This window comes from Carcharodon carcharias, chromosome 5 (genome assembly GCF_017639515.1).
Source record: "Carcharodon carcharias isolate sCarCar2 chromosome 5, sCarCar2.pri, whole genome shotgun sequence".
Classification (NCBI taxonomy): Eukaryota; Metazoa; Chordata; class Chondrichthyes; order Lamniformes; family Lamnidae; genus Carcharodon; species Carcharodon carcharias.
The window spans coordinates 114561878-114582818 of record NC_054471.1 but is presented as its reverse complement, the minus strand read 5'-3'; the positions used below and the strand labels follow the sequence as shown (position 1 = coordinate 114582818).

Here is a 20941-nt window from a genome sequence, read left to right as displayed (position 1 = left end):
CGGTGGCAGCAGTGCATACCATCTACAAAATGCACTGCAGAGACTCACCAAGGCTTCTTAGGCAGCACCTTCTAAACACACGACCACTACCATCTAAAAGGACAAGGATGGCAAACATATGGGAACATAATCACTGGAAGTTCCCCTCGAAGCCACTCACTATCTTGACTTGGAAGTATATCACCATTCCTTCACTGTTTCTGGTTCGAAATCCTGAACAAATGGAGATCAGGAGAAGCTTTATGGATATTTTACCTTGTTTTTAATTTTCTCAAGGCATTGACTCTTTGGCGTTCCACTGTACTACAGTTAACAACAAAGTCAAGCCCAATCCTGTATTCATCCTTCATTCACACTAGACAACAACAGACTTCCTAAAGTGGTGACCTGGCTGATTTCTCCTCCTTAACTTGGTGATTTCAAAATCAATTGTTACCCAGTCACCAAATAGAGTGAGGTCAACTAAATCAATAAAGAGCAAGGATCAAGGATCAAACAAAATCTTTCCTGGCCCGAATGGATCAGCTTTCACCAAATATATTCATTTTAATGTCAATGGAGTACTTTCATTCTATTTTTAAAGTCCTTTAGTACAGATCTAATTCTTCCCATTATTCAGTCTTCAATCAAACTCACTATTGTTACAAATTGAAAAAGAAAAATTGATAGAACCCAATTCAAATGCTGCACAACTGACCCCCATTAAGGTACTATCAACACATAGTGTAAAAAAGTATAAAGATCTAAATTATACACATGAACCTCAGTGCATATTATATCATAAAGAACAGTGTATATATATATTGTATAATGTTTTACAGAATGGCAAATCCATGTATAAGAAATTGGCAAAATGCTGGTAAAAAATGAAATAACAGTGTGGATCCCTTGTGTATAACTGTATAGTATAAATGTGTAAACTTAGGAAATGCAATATTTAATCTAGATATTTCAACATTGTGAATATCCTCACACAGACCACTGAAACAGGGACTTTAAGCCAGAGATTTGTACTCTTGGAGTAGGTTTCAATACAATACCCTTCAATTGTTGTGCAGATGAATTTATGTATTTGTATTGGACTCATTATCTAGGCAAATGGATAAACTATCATGGTCTCCATGGTACAATCCAAAGCTGGGACTCAGTTTGATTATTCAGATGCCTAAAATTTATCTTGCATCTGAAAATGACGTGTAATTTCTAAAAATAAACTTTGTTCTTATCAAGAAAAAGTGAACGATGCAGAAAAGTCTTTCATAAGCATTCCCAGTACACCCCACAAAAGGATAAAAGTTCTATGTCTGGTAAAACAAATGAGGTAAGAGATAGTAACAAGACAAAAGTTTACACAAGTGCAAAGAAGTTATAAATGGTAGATCATTCTGATTAATGGAGCTGAATATTTTTAAGGGGGTGGATAGGAATGCCATGGATGTCGTCTTTATGGACTTCCAGAAAACATTTGATTAGGTTCCGCACAAGAGGTTATGAGCAAAATGAAAGCACACATAACATTGTGACGTGGGTTGGTAACTGGTCACAAAGTATGAGAGAGAGCAGAGTGAAAGGAAACATGATCTAATTAGAATGACAGAACAGTTTTGAGTGACTGAAATACCTATTCAGATTAGAGTGATCTCAAACTGAAATACATTTAATTAAATTTTCCATTTTATGTCTTACCAGTATGCCATACAGGTTCTTGTACTGCTTCTTGAAAGTCAACATTTTTAGATCTAAAAAATATCTCAAAATCTTCCTCTTCAGTAATAAAGGTGAGCCTCTTTCCAGCAGCTACCACAGTAAAAACGGCTCCGTACTACAATTTAAAACATTTTGTGAGAAAATGTAACAGAACGAATGAGCACAATCTGAGAAGTTTATTTTATTCTTGAGAAGATACAATTACAATTAATAGATAATGAGCTATCAACTTATACTGCTTTGTTAGCTAATTCAGTCAGTGCAAGAATGTTCTTGCTTATCTCATGATTCTTCCTCTTGGATTTTAGGTCATCATAGTTTAACTGAACTATGTCTTTATCTGACGGCAGAAATCCTGAGATAAAAGCACATTACTGCAGATGCTGGAAATCTGAAGAAAAACAGAAAATTCTGGAAAAACTCAGCAGGTCTGACAGCATCTGTGGAGCGAGGAACAGAAATCCTGGTTGATTTGGATTACTACCTTTCCAGCTCAGGCTTGCTGAGGACAACTGGGGCATATAACAACAACAACTTGTACTTATTTAGTACTTTTAATGTAATAAAATATCCCAAGTCATTTCACAGGAGCGTTATAAAACCAAATATGACACTGAGCCACATAAGGAGATATTAGATCAGAGGACCAAAAGTTGGTCAAAGAAGTAGTTTTAAGGTCTATCTTAAAGGAGGAAAGTGAGGTGGAGAGGGAAAGAGGTATAGGGAGGGAATTCCAGAACTTGGGGCTTAGGCAGCCAAAGACCTGGCCACCAATGCTGGAGCAATTAAAATCAGGAATGCTCAAGAGGCCAGAATAAGGGAGTGCAGAAATCTTGGAGGGTTCTGGGACTGGAGAAGATTACAGGGATAAGGAGAGGCAAAGCCTTGGAGGGGTTTGAAAACAAGGATGAGAATTATAAAATCAAGATTTTGCTTGACCGGGAGCAAGCATAGGGGTGATAGGGAAATGAGACTTGGTACAAGTTAGGACATGAACAGCAGAGGTTTGGATGACCTCAAGTTTATAAAGGGTAGAATATGGGAAACCAGTGCATGGAATAGTCAAGTCTGGAGGAAACAGAGGCATGAATGAGGGTTTCAGCAGATATACTGAGACAGGGGCAAAGTCAGATAATGTTACTGAGGCGGAAATAGGCAGTTATAGTGATGGAAAGAATATGTGATCAGAAGCTCATCTTGAGGTTAAATATAACATGAAGATTGCAAACAGGCTGCTTTCATCTCAGACTGTTGTCAGGGAGGAGGATACATTCAGTAGCTAGGGAACAGAGTTTGGAGCAAGGACCAAAAACAATGGCTTCAGTCTTCCCAATATTAACAGGAAGAAAATTCTGCTCATCCAGTACCCGATATAAGAGAAGCAGTCTAATAATTTAACAACAGTGGAGGAGTTGAGATAGGTGATGGTGAGGTAGAACTGGGTGTCATCAGTGTACATGTGAAAATTAATGCTGTGCCTTCAGATTATGTCACTGAGGGGTAGCATGTAGATGAGAAATAGAAGGGGCCCAAGGATAGATCCTTGGGGGATACCAGACATAATGGTGAAAGAGTGGGAAGAGGAGCCCATTGCGAGTTATACTTTGGCCTTTATTGCAAGGGGGAATGGAGTATAAAAGTAGGGAAGTCTTGTTACAACTGTACATGGCATTGGTGAGACCGCACCTAGAGTACTGCTTCGAGTTATGGTCTCCTAACTTAAGGAGGGAAGACTTGCATTGGAGGGAGTTCAGAGAAGGTTCACTAGGTTGATTCCTGGGATGAAGGGATTGTCTTATGAGGAAATGTTGAGCAGGTTGGGTCTATACTCATTGGAATTTAGAGAAACGAGAGGACCTTGTTAAAACATATAGGCCTGAATTTTTCCTTCGTCAGGCACGCACAATCGGTGGGCCCGGGAGCAGTAGGGAAATAGGACCCTGACCGTGATTGGCCCCTGACCAAAATTCCAAGCTGGCTGGCCAATTAACGGCTAGCCAGCATGAAAGGCGTGCTGAAAAGCTCTGCGTTGTCGGGGCGGAGGCGGGAAGAGGGCAGGTAATGACATCATCATGGGCATGGGTGAGTGCTTCCAGAGAGCTCCCTGAAGGCAGACAGCTGCTTCAGGGAGTTGCAGACCTGCAAGTAATAAAATAAAGCACTAAAATGCTGCAAAATAATGTTAATGCATCATAATCAAGCACCTGAAAGCATACCTCATAAAAATGCTGTCCCCAGATACCTCTTTTTACTTTATTTCCTAACGGAGATTTCATCCCACTCTTCGATGAGGTTTCATAAAAAATGTAACGGCTTCCTGTCCAATTTGCTTATCCGCCAACCGTAAAGGTTGGCCGGGCCACGAAAAATCACAGACAATTGCCCATTTAATTGCCGGCGGGTGCGCTTCTGACTTTTCTGTGTGCCCGCCGAGTGAAATATCGCGCGAGTGCACAATGTCAGGACACTTATCCGATGTCATCTTTCACGATTTTACGCCCAATCGGGTCAGGCACGCTCCCGCCTGTGAACATAAAATTCTGCCCATAAATATTCTGAGGGAGCTTGGCAGGACAGATGCTGAGAGGATATTCCCCCTTGTGCGAGAATCTAGAACTTCCAAATAAAGGATCTTCAATGTAAGATAGAGATGAGGAGGAAATTGTTCTCTCAAAGGATCATTAATCTTTGAAATTCTCTTCTCCAGAAAGCAATGGAGGCTGGGTCAGTGAATACATTAAAGATTATGTTAGACAGACACTCACTTCATATCCCAGTTTCTCACCCTCAAACTGAATGTGAAATCCTATCACTTTATGATCACTCTTCCAAGAGGATACTTTACTATGAAATCTCATATTATACATTACCAGATCTAAAATAGCCTGTTCCCTAGTGGGTTCCACAATATATTGTTTTTAGAAACTGTCCCGAATACACTCTATGAACTCATCTTCAAGGTTGCCTTTGTTAGTTTGATTTATCCAATCTGCATGAAGATTAGAATTGTGCATTATGCTGTTGGAAACACACTTACATTAACGTGGATAAGTCCCAATTTTTTTCCAGCGAGTTTAGTCAGTATCTAATGGGTAAGTACCACAACTTCATACTCGTACATGCATTTCAATGCTCAGTCTCTTGCTGAGGTACTGGTATAGCAAAGCCTCTGGAGGGGCAGTGCAGCTTGGACAGAAACTTCCTGATTTCAGAGTTTAATAACAGTGAGCACTGACAGCCTTAACGTTACCTTTACTACAAACTCTTGGCCAATGACTAAGCAGGTAACAATGATATGCATTAGCATGATTTTTGATTCTTCCTGTAAATCATACCTTCCAACAAATGAAAAGCCAGGATGGCATGCCAGGAGAAGCACCAGGCATTCCTCAAAATGAGGTATCAACCTGGTGAAGCCACAACACAGGGCTACTTGCATGCCATACAGCATAAGCAGCAAGCAACACACAGAGCTAAGCAATTCCACAACCAACGAGTTAGGTTTAAGCTCTGCAGTCCTGCCACATCCAATTGTGAATGGCGGTGGACAATTAAATACCTTACTGGAAGAGGATGTTACACAAATATCCCCATCCTCAATGATGAGGGAGCCCAGCACATCAGTGCAAAAGATAAGGCTGAAGCATTTGTAACAATTTTCAGCCAGAAGTGCTAAATGGATGATCCATCTTGACCTACTCTAGAGGTCCCCAGCATCACAGATGCCAGTCCAGAGCCAATTCAATTCACTCCACATGATATCAAGAAATGGCTGAAGGCACTGGATACTGCAAAGGCTATGGGCCCTGACAATATTCTAGCAATAGTACTGAAGACTTGTGCTCCAGAACTTGCCTTGCCTCAAGCAAAGCAGTTCCAGTACAGCTACAATACTGCCATTTACCCGGTGATGTGGAAAATTGCCCAGATATGTCCTGTACGCAAAAAGCAGGACAAATCCAACCCGGCCAATTACTGCCCCATCAGCCAACTCTCGATCATCAGTAAAGTGATGGAAGGAGTCAGCAACAGTGCTATCAAGCGGCACTTGCTTAGCAATAACCTGCTCCCTGATGATCAATTTGGGTTCTGGCAGGATTACTCAGCTCCTGACCTCATCACAGCCTTGGTTCAAACCTGCACAGAAGAGCTGGACTCCAGAGCTGAGGTGAGAGTGACTGACCTTGACATCAAGCAGCATTTGACCGATTGTGACATCAGGGAGCCCTAGCAAAACTGGAGTCAATAAAAATCGGGGGAAAACTCTCCGCTGGTTGGAGTCATACCGAGCACAAAGGAAGATGGTTGTGGTTGTTGGAGGTCAATCATCTCAGTTCCAGGACATCATTGCAGGAGTTCCTCAAGGTAGTGTCCATGCCCAACCATCTTCAGCTACTTCATCAATGACCTCCCCTCCATCATAAAAGTCAGAAGTGAGGGTGTTTGCTGATAATTGCACAACGTTTAGCACCATTCATGACTCCTCAGATACTGAAGCTGTCCAAGTACAAATGCATCAAGACCTGGACAATATCCAGGCTTGGGCTGACAAGTGGCAAATAACATGCACGCCACACAAGTGCCAGGCAATTAGCACCTCCAACAAGAAACAATCTAATCATCACGGCTTGACATTGAATGGCGTTACCATCACTGAATCCCCCACTATCAATATCCTGGGGGTTACCATTGACCAGAAACTGAACTGGACTAGCCATATAAATACAGTGATTACAAGAGCAGGTCTGAGGCTAGGAATCCTGCGGCTAGTAACTCACCTCTGGACTCCCCAAAATCTATCCACTATCTACAAGGCGCAGGTCAGGAGTGTGATCAAATACTCCCCACTTGCCTGGATGAGTGCAGCTCCAGCAACACTCAAGAAGTTTGACACCATCCAGGACAAAGCAGGCTGCTTGATTGGCACCACATCTACAAACAGTCACTCCTTCCACCACTGATGCACAATAGCAGCAGTGTGTACCATCTATAACTTGCACTGCACCTTTAACTCACCAAGGCTCCTTAGACAGCACCTTCCAAACCCACGAGAGCTACCATCTAGAAGGACAAGGGCAGCAGACTCATGAGAACACCACCACCTGGAAGCTCCCCTCCAAGTCAATCACCATCCTGTCTTGAAAATATATTACCATTCGTTCACAGTCGCTGGGTCAAAATCTTGGAACTCCCTTCCTAAGAGCACTGTGGGTGTACCAACACCACATTTACTGCAGTGGTTCAAAGAAGCAGCTCACCACCACCTTCTCAAGGGTAATTAGGGATGGGCAATAAATGCCGGTCTAGCCAGTGATGCCCACATTCCATGAATCAGTAAAAAAAAATTGATTCAATGAATTGCATGATATGGAAGGAATGGGACATGGCAGACTCAATTTCACCACCACTTCCACTGGTAAGAGGTCCATATATCCTTCTTGTTCACTCCTGGCAGCTAAAGTAGTTCCTTTTTCATTAAAATAAAATAAAAATACTGGGGATGCAGTAAAAAGAATCATACAGACTGGAAACAATAACTCTGTTTCTCTCTCCACAGATGCTGCCAGACCTGAGTTTTCTAGCATTTTCTGTTTTTGTTTCTTTTTCATTATTTTATTTTTAAACGCATGGAGCACTTTCTTGATTTCTTACGAGGTCAGTCATGTCCCAACTGCTATTATCATCCTGGGCTTGTTTTCTTACATAAGAACATAAAAACATAAGAAATAGGAACAGAAGTAGGCCATTGGACCCCTCGAGCCTGCTCCGCCATTCAATAAGAGCATGACTAATTTGCTTTGGTTTCGAATTCCACATTCCCATCTACCCCTGATAACCTTTGATTCCCTTGCCTAACAAGAATCTACCTACCTCTGCCTTAAAAATATTCAATGACCCTGCCTCCACCTTCTGAGGCAGAGAGTTCCAAAGTCGCACAACCCTCTGAGACAAAAAAATTCTCATCTCTGTCCTAAAACGGCGACCCCTAATTTTAAAACAGTACCCCCTAGTTCTGGGCTCATCCAGAAGAGGAAACGTCCTTTCGATATCTACCTTGTCAAGAGTGTTCAGGATCTTGTACACCTCAATCAAATCATCCCTTCCTCTTCTAAACTCTAGTGGAAACAAGCCCAATCTGCCCAACATTTCCTCATAAGACAACCCGCTCATTCCAGGTACCAATTTAGTAAACCTCCTCTGAACGCTTCCAATGTACTTATATCCTTCCTTAAATAAGGAGACCAAAACTGCACAAAGGATTCGACATGTGGTTTCACCTATGCCCTGTATAACTGAAGCATAACATCCTTACTTTTATGTTAAATTCCTCTTGCAATAAAGGACAGCATTCTATTAGCCTTCTTAATTACTTGCTGTACCTGCATACTAACTTTTTGTGACTCATGTACACAAAGATCCCTCTGCATCTTGGAATTTTGCAGGCATTCTCCGTTTAAGTAAGACTCTGCTTTTTTATTCTCCCTGTCAAAATGAATAACTTCACATTTTCCCACATTAAACTCAATTTTCCAGATATTTGCCCACTCAATCAATCTTTCTATATTAGTCTGCAGCCTCCTTATATCCTCTTCACAACATACTTTCCCACCTATCTCTGTGTCATCTGCAAATTTAGCTGCCAAGCCTTCACTCCTCTATCTAAGTCATTGATATAAACTGTAAAAAGTTGAGGCCCCAGCACAAACCCCTGCGGGACTCCACTCATCACATCCTGCCTAACAGGAAAAGACCCATTTATACACACTCCCTGTTTTTCTGTCAGCCAGCCAATCTTCTACTCACACTAATATGTTACCCCCTAAACTACATTTTCTGCAATAACATTTGATGTGGCACCTTATCAAATGCCTTCTGGAAATCCAAGTACAATATGTCTACAGGCTCCCCTTTATCCACAGCATGAGTTACCCCATCAAAAAATTCCAATAAATTGGTTAAACATGATTTCCCTTTCACAAAAACATGTTAACTCTTCCCAATTACCTTGAGCTTTTCTACGTGCCCAGCTACAACCTTCTTAATGATTGTTTCAAACAACTACCCCATGACAGACATCAAGCTAGCTGGCCTATAGTTTCCTGCTTCCCTCCCTTCTTGAATAGAAGGGTTATATTTGCTATTTTCCAGTCTGATGGAACCTTTCCAGAATCTAGTGAATTTTGGAAAATTAACACCAGTACACCTACTACTTCATTAGCCATCTCTTTTAAGACCCTAGGATGTAGTCCATCAGGACCGGGACACCTGTCAGCCCGCACATCCATCAGTTTACTCATTACTGCTTCCCTAGTGATTGCAATTTCACGAAGTTCCTCTCTCACTTTTACCTCGTGATTTACAGCTATTACTGGAATGTTTTTGTATCCTCTATAGTGAACACAAAATATTTGTTCATTTCTTTTGCCATTTCCTTATTATCTCCTATTAAATCCCCACCGTCACTCTCTAAGAGGACCAACACTTACTTTACTTACTCCTTTCCTTTTTAAATACCTGTAGAATCTCTTGCTATCCATTTCACATTTCTAGCTAGCTTCCTCTCATACTCTTAACCTTTTAGTCATTCTCTGCTGTTCTTTATATTCTGACCAATCATCTGACCTGCCACTCATCTTTGTGTAGTCATATGCTTTTTCCTTAAGTTTGATGCTTTCCTTAACTTGTTTAATTAGCTACAGATGGTGGATCCTCCCCTTAGAATTTATCTTAATAGAAGGAATATTCTTATTCTCAAAATTCTGAAAGATCCCCTTAAACATCTGCTACTGTTTCTCTATTGATCTATCCCTTGGCCTAGTATCCCAGTTCACTTCAGCTAGCTCAGCTTGCATACCCACATAGTTGCCCTTATATAAGTTTAAGATGCTAGACTTAGACCCAGTCTTCTCCCTTTCAAACTAAGTTCATTCGAAGAACTCCTCGTCCAGGCTACTATTGAAAATCTGATTTTTCTAGTTAACATGTAGATTAAAATCAGCCATATTATTGCCATCCCTTTTTCACAAGAATCCAATATTTCTTCTTGAATACTTTATCCTACATTATGGTTACTATTAGGGGACCTGTAGACCACTCCCACTAGTGACCTTTTTTCCCCTACTATTCCTCATCACTACCCAAACCAGTTCTACATCCTGATCTCCTGAACCAAGGTCATCACTAACTATTGCAATAATGCCCTCTTTGATTGACAGTGCTACTCCTCTACCTTGAACTAGCTTCCTGTTCTTCTAGAATGTCATGCACCCCTCTATATATTCAGAAACCAATCCTTGTCATCCAGCAGTCACATCTCCATAATTGCAATCAGATCACATTTATTTACTTCAATGTGCACTATCGATTAATTTACTTTGTTATGAATGCCACTTGCATTCAGATAGAGAGCCTTTGTCTTTTTGATACCTTTGTAACATCTACTCTTGACTGTTGATGTATTCTTATGTTCTTTTCTCTGTCCCTTCCTGCCATTCTCTGACCCTCATTTCTCATATTACTATTTTGCTCTCCTGTCTCAACTCTACTACTTGATTTGCTACCTCTACCCAAGCTTGAATCCTCACCCCTCTCATTTGGTTTAAAGTCCTCTCTGCTTCCCTAGTTATGCAATTCGAAGGATCACAGAATCTTAATGGTGCAGGAGGCCATTCAGCCCATCATGTCTGCACCAGCTCTCCAAATGAGCATTATGACCTAGTGCCATTGCCCTACCTTTTCCCCATACCCTTGCACATTGTTTCTGTTTAACTATTATCTAATGCCCTTTTGAATGCTTCAATTGAACTGGCCTCCACCACACTTCCAGGCAGTGGGTTCCAGGCCCGAACCACATGTGGTGTGAAAAAGTTTTTTTCTCATGTCACACTTGCTTCTTTTGCAAATTACTTTAAATCTGTGCCCTCTTGTTCTTGATCCTTTTATGAGTGGGAACAGCTTTTCTCTATCTACTCTGTCCAGTCCCCTCATGATTTTGAACATCTCCATCAAATCTCCTCTCAGCCTTCTCTCCAAGGAGAGTCCCAAACTTTCCAATCTATCCTTATAGCTGAGGTTTCTCATCCTCAGAACCATTCTTGTAAACCTCTTCTGCACTCTCTCCTATGTGTTCACATCCTTCCTATAATATGGTGCCCAGAACTGTACCCAATATTTCATCCGAGGTCTAATGAGTGTCTTATATAAATTCAGCATAATCTCCTTGCTCTTGTACTCTATTCCCCTATTAATAAAGCATAGAATACTATATGCTTTATTAGCTGCTCTCTCCACCCGTCCTGCCATCTTCAATGATCAATGCATATGTACGCCCAAGTCTTTCTGCTCGTGCATCCACTTCAAAATTTCACCCCTTATTTTATATCGTCTGTCCAAGTTCTTCCTACCAAAATGCAACACCTCACACTTCTCCGCATTGAACTTCATCTGCCACCTATCTGCCCACTCCACCAATTTGTCTATGTCCTCTTGAAGTTCCACATCATCCTCCTCGCAGTTCACAACACTCCCAAGCTTCATATCATCTGCAAACTTTGAAATTGTCCCCTGCACACTAAGATCTAGATCATTAATATATATCAGGAACAGCAAAAGTCCCAATACCGATCCCTGGGGAACTTCACTGCAAACCTTCCTTCAGCCTGAAAAATATCCAGTGACCATTTACTCTCTGCTTCCTATTTTTCAGCCAATTTTGTACCACGTTGCTACTGTCCCTTTTATTCCATGAGCAATAACTTTTCTCACAAGTCGGTTGTGTGGTACTAAGTCATATGCCTTTTCGAAGTCCATGGACACCACATTAATTGCATTACCCCCGTCGACCTTTTCTGTCACCTCTTCAATAAACTCCAACAAGTTACTTAAACACAATTTCCACATTAAAAAACCATGCTGGCTCTTCCTTATCAACCCATATTTTTCCATGTGACTACTAATTGTATCCTGAATAATTGTTTCTACAATCTTGTCCACCACTGAAGTTAAACTGACTGATCTGTAATTGCTGGGCTTATCCTTACAACATTTTTTGAACAAGGGTGTAATGTTTGCAATTCTCCAGTCCCCTGGCACCACCCCTGAGTCTAGAGAAGACTGAAAGATAATGGCCAGTGCCTGGGCAGAGTTGTACTCTCACTTCCTTCAATATTATTGGATGCATCTCATCTGGTTCCAGTGTCTTGTCAACTTTAAGTACTGACAGTCTTTTCAACGCTTCTGTATTCCTCTTGGTTCTCAATTGTATTTTCCATCTGACACCACACTTTTTCTTTTTTATCTTAATTCCAATCCCCCTTTTCATCCAGTGAGCTCTAGATTTGTTTGTCCTATCTTTCCCACTCTATGGAAAAGACCTTGATTGTGTCAAAACCAATTCGTTTTTAAAGGTAGCCCATTGTTCAGCTACAGAATTTCCTGCCAATCTTTCGTTCCAGTCTATCTGGCCCTGCTCTGTTCTTGCTCCATCAAAGTTGGCTCTTGTCCAGTTAATTATTTTTATTCTGGATTGCCTATTGTCCTTTTCTATCATCATCCTAAAATGTACAATACAATGATCACTGTCTTCTAAATGCTCCCCCAATGACACTTTACCTATTTGGCCCGTTTTATTTCTAAGAACTAGGTCCAACAGTGCATCTTTTCTTGTTCGATTGGACATATACTGCTGTAGAAAATTCTCCTGAACACAACCTAGGAACTTTTGCCCATCTCCTCCCTTTACACTACCACTGTTCCAGTCAACATTTGGGTAATTAAAGTCCCCATTATAACTCTATAATGCCTGCATCTCTCTGTAATTTCCCTGCAGATTTGTTCTTTTACATCATTCTCACTATTTGGCGGTCAATAGACTACACCAAGCAATGTAATTGCACCCTGTTTTGTTCTTTAGCTCTAGCCAAATTGATTCTGTCCTGGAACCCTCTGGGACATCCTCTTTCTCCAGCACTGCAATGCTCTCCTTAACCAATATTGCCACCCTTCCTCCTTTCCTATCTCTTCTGAACACATAGTACCTGGGAATATTTAACACCCATTTCTGCCCTTCCTTGAGCCGGGTCTCTGTTATTGCCACAACTCTGTGCCTGTAACTCCCCAATCATATTTACTATACGCCATGCATTCACATACATGCACAGTAACCCTGATTTAGATTTTGTTACTTTCTCCCTTACCTGGCTTTACCTATTAACTTACTATTCTCTATACTAGTGCTATGTGTCCCTCCCAGTATTTTGTGCACCCTAGTATTCCTCTCTAACATTTTCTCTAGGTTCCTGCACCCCTGCCAAGTTAGTTTAAAGCAAGAACACGCGTCCCAGCACGGTTCAGGTGTCGACTGTCCTGCTTTCCCCAGTACTGATGCCAGTGCCCCACAAACCAGAACTTGCTTCTCGCACACCAGAATTTGAGCCATGCATTCGCTCTTTGCCAATTTGCACGTGGCTCAGGTAATAATCCAGAGATTATTACCTTTGAGGTTCTGCTTCCTAATTTGATACCTAGCTCCTCATACTGACTTGGCAGAACCTCTTTCCTTGTCCTGCCTACATCATTGGTACATGGACCACAACAACTGGATCCTCCCCCTCCCGCTGCAAGTTCTTCTCCAGCATTAAGCAGATGACCCGAACCCTGGCACCGGGCAGGCAACATAGCCGTCTGGGCTCTTGCTCTTTGCTGCAGAGAACAGTGCCAATCCCCCTTACTATATTACCCCCTACTACCACTACATTCCTGTTTGCTTCCCCCACTTGAATGGCTTCCTGTACCATGTTGCCATTGCCAGCCTGCTCATCCACCTTGCAAACCTCGCTTTTGTCCACAGAGACCACCACCTTTCAAACCCATGACCACTACTACCTCAAAGGACAAGGGCAGCAGATAGATGGGAACACCACCACCTGGAAGTTCCCCTCCAAGTCACTCACCATCCTGACATAGAAATATATAGCCGTTCCTTCACTGTCACTGAGTCAAAATCCTAGAACTCCCTTCCTAACAGCACTGTGGGTGTACCTACATCAAACGAACTGCAGCGGTTCAAGAATGCAGCTCACCACCGTCACCAACTTCTCAAGGGTAACTAGGGATGGGCGATAAATGCTGGCCCAGCCAGCAAAGCCCACATCCCACAAATGAATAAAAAAAAGGTGAGCACCTTGCAAAGTCTGAGGCTCCTCCATTACTGTCTGCTTGGTCCCAATACCTGCCTCACGCACAGCCACATCCTCCTGTCTCTCCCTGCTGACCAAAACAGATGACCCTATCCTAAGAGGGGTTACCATCTTCTGGAACAAAGTTTCCAGGTATCTCTCACCCTACCTTATGTTGTGCAGTGTCTGCAGTCCGGCTTCCAGATCAATAATCCCACAGCTGCAACATAATACCTGTCCTGCCATTCTAATTTATGTTATTTCATTAACTTAAGTACTTTCTTCCTATGTATGTTACAATTTACTGTGCTTATTGAATGCTAGTACCAATGACTACTAAAAGTTATATGCTTCTTAACTACACAGGTATATGTTTTAGATGCTTGCTTTAATTATTTTTTATTGCTTTCTTATTTTTATTGTTTTATTTTAATTTTAAAGTTTTTGTTTTTTTATTTTATGTTTTTGTTCTTTTTATTTGCAGATCTACCTTTATTTATAGATCTACATTAACTCCCGTGTCCTAAATAGGTTTTTCACACACCATCCATTATACTGAGCACTTGCTGGTCAATCAACTTACTAGCTTCCTGTGACATCACAGTTGCTTTCTTCCCCCCACTGCTGCCTCACAGCAGCTGAAATGGTGAAACAGTGTCCTCCTGAGCTGACTCCCAGCAAGGTAGGTCACTCTGCACTCCCAGCCTTTATTTATAAGCGCCCCTCAGCTCCTGACTGCCTCCCGCAGTTCCACTCTGACTCCCAGGAAGGTAGGCCTCACTCAAATCCCTGGTCTTTATTTATAGGTGCTTCTCAGCTCCCGATTGTCTCCTGCAACTCCATGCCCGCTCCCAGCAAGGTAAGCCGTTCTGCAATCCCTGGTTTTTATTTATAGGCGCTTCCCAGCTCCGCACCGACTACAAGCAAGGTGACAGGCAGATTGAGGTTGGCTGACCAGTTACTACTATTACTCTTTGTCACTACCTCTTCCACAATGATGAACAACTAAATGTTATTAAAATATATATTTTCCAATAGTTTCTTAGCCATAAATTTCTAGTTATACATGAAAATAACTAGTAGAACCTAACTTTTTTAAAGCCACTGGGCCTGAAAATTCTCTGCGAACAAGTGCAGTAAAACAAACATGGCTGACTCACCAATGTGGGTGAATTTCAGGAGGGGCAACAGCAAATGGCTACTTGGAGTGATTGTTAGAGGTTATGTCCCAAAGGTACAGGCAAACATTTGGAATGTACCTCCTCCTTCCCTCACCCCACTGAGATTGTCCATGTAGGAGGGTTGATTCAAACACTAGAATTCTGGGGGTTTTGACACCATGACCCTGGGCTTGAAATTGCAGTGAGACCTCATTTCCACTCTAAAGCTGACCTGTATGGTAGGTTTATCTCAGTGTTGGCATTACTGGGTAGAAGAGTGTTTGGGATTGAGCAAATTCCGGCCCTCGAAAATCTGCTCATGATGTCAGACTCCACGCTGTACCAAGCCCAGGGCCTGTGCTGTTAGAATTCTGGGCAGGTACAAGCATACAAACATATGAACTAGGAGCAGGAGTAGGCCACCCGGCCCCTCGAGCCTGCTCCGCCATTCAACAAAATCATGCTGATCTGATTATAACCTTAACTCCACATTCTTGTCTACACCCAATAACCTTTCACCCCCTTGCTTATCAAGAATCTATCTACGTCTGCCTTGAAAATATTTAAAGACTCTGCTTCCACTGCCTTTTCAGGAAGAGAGTTCCAAAGACCCATGAACCCCGAGAGAAAAAATGTCTCCTCATCTCTGTCTTAAATGAGCGACACCTTATTTATAAACAGTGATCCCCTAGTTCTAGATTCTCCCGCAAGGGGAAACATCCTCTCCACATCCACCGTCAAGACCCTTCAGGATTTTATATGGTGCAACAAGTCGCCTCTTACTCTTCTAAACTCCAGTGGATACAAGCCTAACCTGTCCAATTTTTCCTCATAAGACAACCTATCCATTCCAGGTATTAGTCTAGTAAACCTTCTCTGAACTGCTTCCAATGCATTTACATCCTTCCTTAAATAAAGAGATCAATAGTGTTGTTACAATTGGGATGGGAGGAGTGCGCGAATTCTCAAACCCCACTTCTCCACAGGCCGTACCATTAATTTAAATGTTTAATTTTCTCACTGAAATGGCTAATTGTTTACCTTTATTTCTAGTACCCAGAAGAAAAGAGACTGACCAAGCTTCTTTCAAAAAACTCAATGATTAATTTATTTTATACAAGTTTCAAGAACTGGATAACACATGATTGTAATCGGGAAGTGTAACTATTTAACCCTTTTAAACTTCCAAAGCAAACACACAGACACACATGCACAGACAAACAAAAGACACACAGGTAGTCTCTGCAGAGTCAGGCAGATGGAAAAAAAAATTTCTTAATTAAAGTTCATGGAGGCTTGATGCTGACAGTCTGAAGTTTGCTTGGCTGGGCCCAGTAGCTGTCGGGAAGTTCACTAAAAATGTTTCTGTGCAGAGATGAGTATAGCTGGACCAATTCTTCCTGTCTCGGCTAACAAGTCCAAAATTATGCAGACAAACTACACTTAGATGAGGATTATTAGGCTACAAGTTGAGAACCACAAACGGTTCCACAAAGCAGAGAGGCAGTAAGTGAGCTAGCCAGGGTGGCCTTCTGTTCTCAGCCTTTCCCCAAGACTGAAAGCAAAACCACAGCTTCAAATTTAAGGTTTGCCTCTGCCACGTGATTACCTTTTTGTCTTCCAGCTTCATTAAATAAATTCTTTGCAGTTCAAAACAAACAACCCCTTCTCAAGTACCATATAGCTCAGGTGATTGCTTGGAAGAGGCCTGCTTGTTGATAGTTCCAAGGTGGACTGATGATCCTTTTTAAAAAAAGCTTTCAGGCAGCTTCCAAATGTCCAAATTCTAATGTCCTTTCATGTTTTAAAAAGTAAAATCCAGTTTAAAGAGATATGATTCTAACACTGTACACAATACTCCAGATGTGGTAACACCAATGCCCTGTATAACTCAAGCATAATCTGCCTCCTTATGTATTAAAGTCCCCTCACAATAAATGATAACATTCTATTCACTATCATATTTACTTGCTGTATCTGCATACGAATCTTTTGCGATTCATACACTAGGACCCCCAGATTCCTCTGCATCTCAGAGCGTCGGAATCTCTCACCATTTAGATAATATGCTTATTTTTTATGCTTCCTGCCAAAATGGACAATTTCACATTTCCCACATTATACTCCATTTGCCAGATCTTTGCCCGCTCACTTAACCTACCTATATTCCTTTGTAGCCTCCATATATCCTCTTCACAACTTACTTTCCTACCTATGTTTGTGTCATCAGCAAATTTAGCAATGATACCTTTGGTCCCTTCATCCAAGTCATTTATATAAATTGTAAAAAGTTGAGGCCCCAGCACTGATCCCTGTGGCACGCTAGTTATTACATCTTGCTAACCATAAAATGATCCATTTATGCCTACTCTTAAAATCTAGATCACCTGGTCCTCATCAGTTCCTGTCAGAATTGCCATCACCAGTGGGCTTCCTATGCCAGGTGTCCACCCAAGATCTGCCAGTGGCATCAAGAACCGTTGTAATGCTGCCTTAATGAATGAGGCAGTCACTTTGTATCTGTAGCACAATCAAACTTATAGTGCCCACTCGCATCACAAGAAAGCAAAGATCCAACTCTACATTCCCACACACATCCAGTGAACATTGCTTACTGTATTCCAACAGCTGTTGGCATTTTTGACAAAAGAGGGTTGAGAAGGCAGAAAGCCCTTTCCAACTATTAAAATGAAATGGTACTGAGCAGGCTATTCCAAGAGTGAGTGCTGCAAGGTTGGAGGTGCAGTCTTTCAGGTGAGATATTAAATGTTGGCCCTTTCTGTCCTCTCGGGTGGATGTAGAAGATCCCACGGTACTATTTGACAAGGAGTGGGGGATTTCTTCCAGTGGCTTGGCCAACATTTATTCAACAACCAACACCAAAAACATACTACTTTATCGCTTATTTCATTGCTGATTGCTGTGCATAAATTCACTGTCACATTTCCTACATTACAAAATGACACTACTACAAAAGTTCTCAATTGGTTGTAAAGCACTTGGGGACAATACCCTGAGGCTGCCTAAGGTGCTATATAATTTTTTTTTTCACTACACTCTTCCAAAACAACAAATGTAAAGTCGGGGGGGGGGGGGGGGGGGGGGGGGAGGGTGGATAATGTTATTATGTTATCCCTGCCAATGTTTCTGCCCTCCTGAAGAAGCTATCTCCTATTGGGATAAAATTTATATTTTGGTTATCCAACAAATGACTACCCATTCACACTGTGGCTGCCCCTTGATTTGATGTCTACTCAAGGTCACAGGTTTCTGCCATGAGTCTTCACAAGATTGAGCAGGCTGATTTTTGACCTGCAGATCTTTGAGCACATGGGGCAGGATGGCCCATATGGTAGTGGGATCTGGAGTGTGGGATTTGCTTCCTTTTCTTTCCTTCTCTGCCATCAATCTGCTTCACATTAAGTCTTTGGTACTCAAAGCGTGATGCAACTTGATAGACAAGTTATTGTCATTCTCAGTGTTTGGTAGCCAGCTCTTCCCAGTCATTAATGTCAGTATTGCCACGCTCCAAGAAGAGCTTCAGAGTGTTTTTGAAGTGTTTTCTTTGTCCTCCCCTGGAACACTGGCCATTTAAGAGTTGAGAAAACAGGACCTGGCAGGGGAGACAGTTTTCAGCCATGCGGACACAGTGATCAGTTCATCAAAGTTAATTTTGCAAGAGTTTTTCCTGAATGCTCGTGGAGCTGGCTTCAAGAAGACACTAGTGTTTGCTCGACCATTCTCCCACTGAATCTGGAGGATGCGGCAGAGGCATTGCTGATGGAATTTCTCTAGCACTCTTGCGTGACACTGATACACAGTCCAGGTCTCATTGCAGTACAGGAGTGTAGTGGCGACAACTGCTCTGAACATCAATACACCTATTGACTCGCAGAGGTCTTTGCTGTTAAACACTTGCTGCCGTAGTTTGTGAAAGGCTGAACTGGCCTTTTGAGGGAGGTGACTGCCAAGGTATATGAAGTGCTCAATATATTCCAGAGTTTCTCCTTCAACATATATGGGAGGTGGAGTATTTGGCTGACCAGCTGTGATTCGATATGAGTTCTGCTTTGACAACATTCGAGGACAGGCCTCATTTCTTGTATGTAGAATTGAAGAGAACTAACCTATGCTAAAATCATGTCTTCTTTCACCCCAATCCACCCCCACCCCATCCAAGAGAACTGAGGTCAATGTTAGCTTGCAAAATGCTACTTCAACTGAGAGCAGTTTATTCAGTACAAAGTAAAATATGAAGCTGGGATCTTCCTGATCTATAAATCACTGCAATTATCAACCGAGCCAGCAGAGGGATTTCTGAGGCATAAACATGACAGGATGCAGAAAAATGCAAACGTATTGGCAAACATGACGCTGCGGTTTTTTTTTTAAGAGTAACGCACCCTAAAAAATGTTACAATTTGTCCAAATGAGAAACGCCTAACAGGTTGGCCGACTCGACTTTACACCGAGAAACAAGTTGCCTGTATCACTGAAAATAGCAAAATGCAACTTTGCCCCCACCCACCACTCTACAGCACTGTTAATGGAGAGGGTTTTTTTATGGTAATGCTTGCATTTTTACCTCTGCTCTGGCTTGCTCGATAAATTCAAGCGGAGCTTTTCCGAAGCGGATAGAAGCCCTGATCCAGGGAATCCAGCCGCCAATGCATGGAGGAGCCGCAGTCTGCCGTGGCTCTTTCTGTTTAAACACCCAGCACAACAGAGCTGCAGCCGCCAGAGCCAGCAGCATGGGAACCAGGAGCAAGACACAGCCCTCAGCACCCATTACGACGCCAGCTCCGAGCAAACATGGGGCAAGCGGCCCACAGCAGTTGATTTGGCAGGAGAATAGAGGCAACAGAAAAGGGGGAGGGGACAAAACAGTACGAACTTGCAAAGCCAGTTTTTTCTAACAAGAAGGGACTCAATTTTGCTAACCATTCTCAGCATCATTTCTGATCTCTCTCCAAACCATGAACTCCCTCTTTTTAAAACAAAATTGTGAAAGATATTCCAAATGCGTTCTTTATTAGTGAGTCAAAGATGGTTAAAATAATCTTCGTTTCTCCGGTTTGCTAGCCAGCAATATCCATCCATCTGCATACTTTGCCGATGCCGAGGTCTTGGCTCTAGCCTGCATCTAAACTCTGGATTGTTTACTAAAACCCACTTTCACAGCCATATTTCTTTCCTCAGTGACTGTCTCCGACTTACCCCAAGTGGATTTCAACTGAAGCTCCATCCCTCAAAAAAAAGTCCACCAATATTCATTACAAGCCTACCGACTCCCACAGCTACCTCGACTACAGCTCCTCACACCCCGCTTCCTGTAAGGACTCCATCCCATTCAGTCCCTTCGCCTCCGTCGCATCTGTTCTGATGATGCCACTTTCCAAAACAGTTCCTCTGAAATTTCTTCTTTAACCAAGGTTTTCCACCCACGGTGGTTGACAGGGCCCTCAACCGTGTCTGGCCCAACTCCCGTGCATCCACCCTCACACCTTCCTCTCCCTCCCAGAACCATGATAGGGTCCCCCTTGTCCTCACTTATCACCCCACCAGCCTCTGCGTTCAAATGATCATCCTCCACCATTTCTGCCAACTCCAGCATGACGCTACCACCAAACACATCTTCCCTTCACCCCCCCATTGGCATTCCGCAGTGATCGCTCCCTCTGGGACACCCTGGTCCACTCCTCCATCACCCCCTACACCTCAACCCCCTCCCATGGCACCTCCCCATGCAACCGCAGAAGGTGCAACACCTGCCCCTTTACTTCCCCTCTCCTCACCGTCCAAGGGCCCAAACACTCCTTCCAAGTGAAGCAGCACTTCACTTACACTTCCCTCAATTTAGTCTACTGCATTCGCTGCCCCCGATGCGGTTTCCTCTAC

At 42.5% G+C, this 20941-nt stretch overlaps 1 protein-coding gene across 12 annotated transcripts in view; it reads right to left on the bottom strand.

Moving 5' to 3' along the window:
- LOC121278175 (24-hydroxycholesterol 7-alpha-hydroxylase) overlaps positions 1–19854 on the bottom strand; it is a 48444-nt gene extending 28590 nt beyond the window's left edge. For all 12 annotated transcript variants that reach the window (XR_005943069.1, XR_005943071.1, XR_005943072.1 and 9 more), the window contains exons 1-2: positions 19629–19854; positions 1687–1822 (exon numbers count right to left, since the gene is read on the bottom strand). Coding sequence is in view for 7 of the 12 variants with exons in the window: in XM_041188326.1 (XP_041044260.1) it covers positions 1687–1822; positions 19629–19832 (340 nt within the window). In the remaining 5 variants the exon portion in view is untranslated. The remainder of the gene's footprint in view (positions 1–1686; positions 1823–19628) is intronic.
- Positions 19855–20941: the final 1087 nt, after the last annotated feature.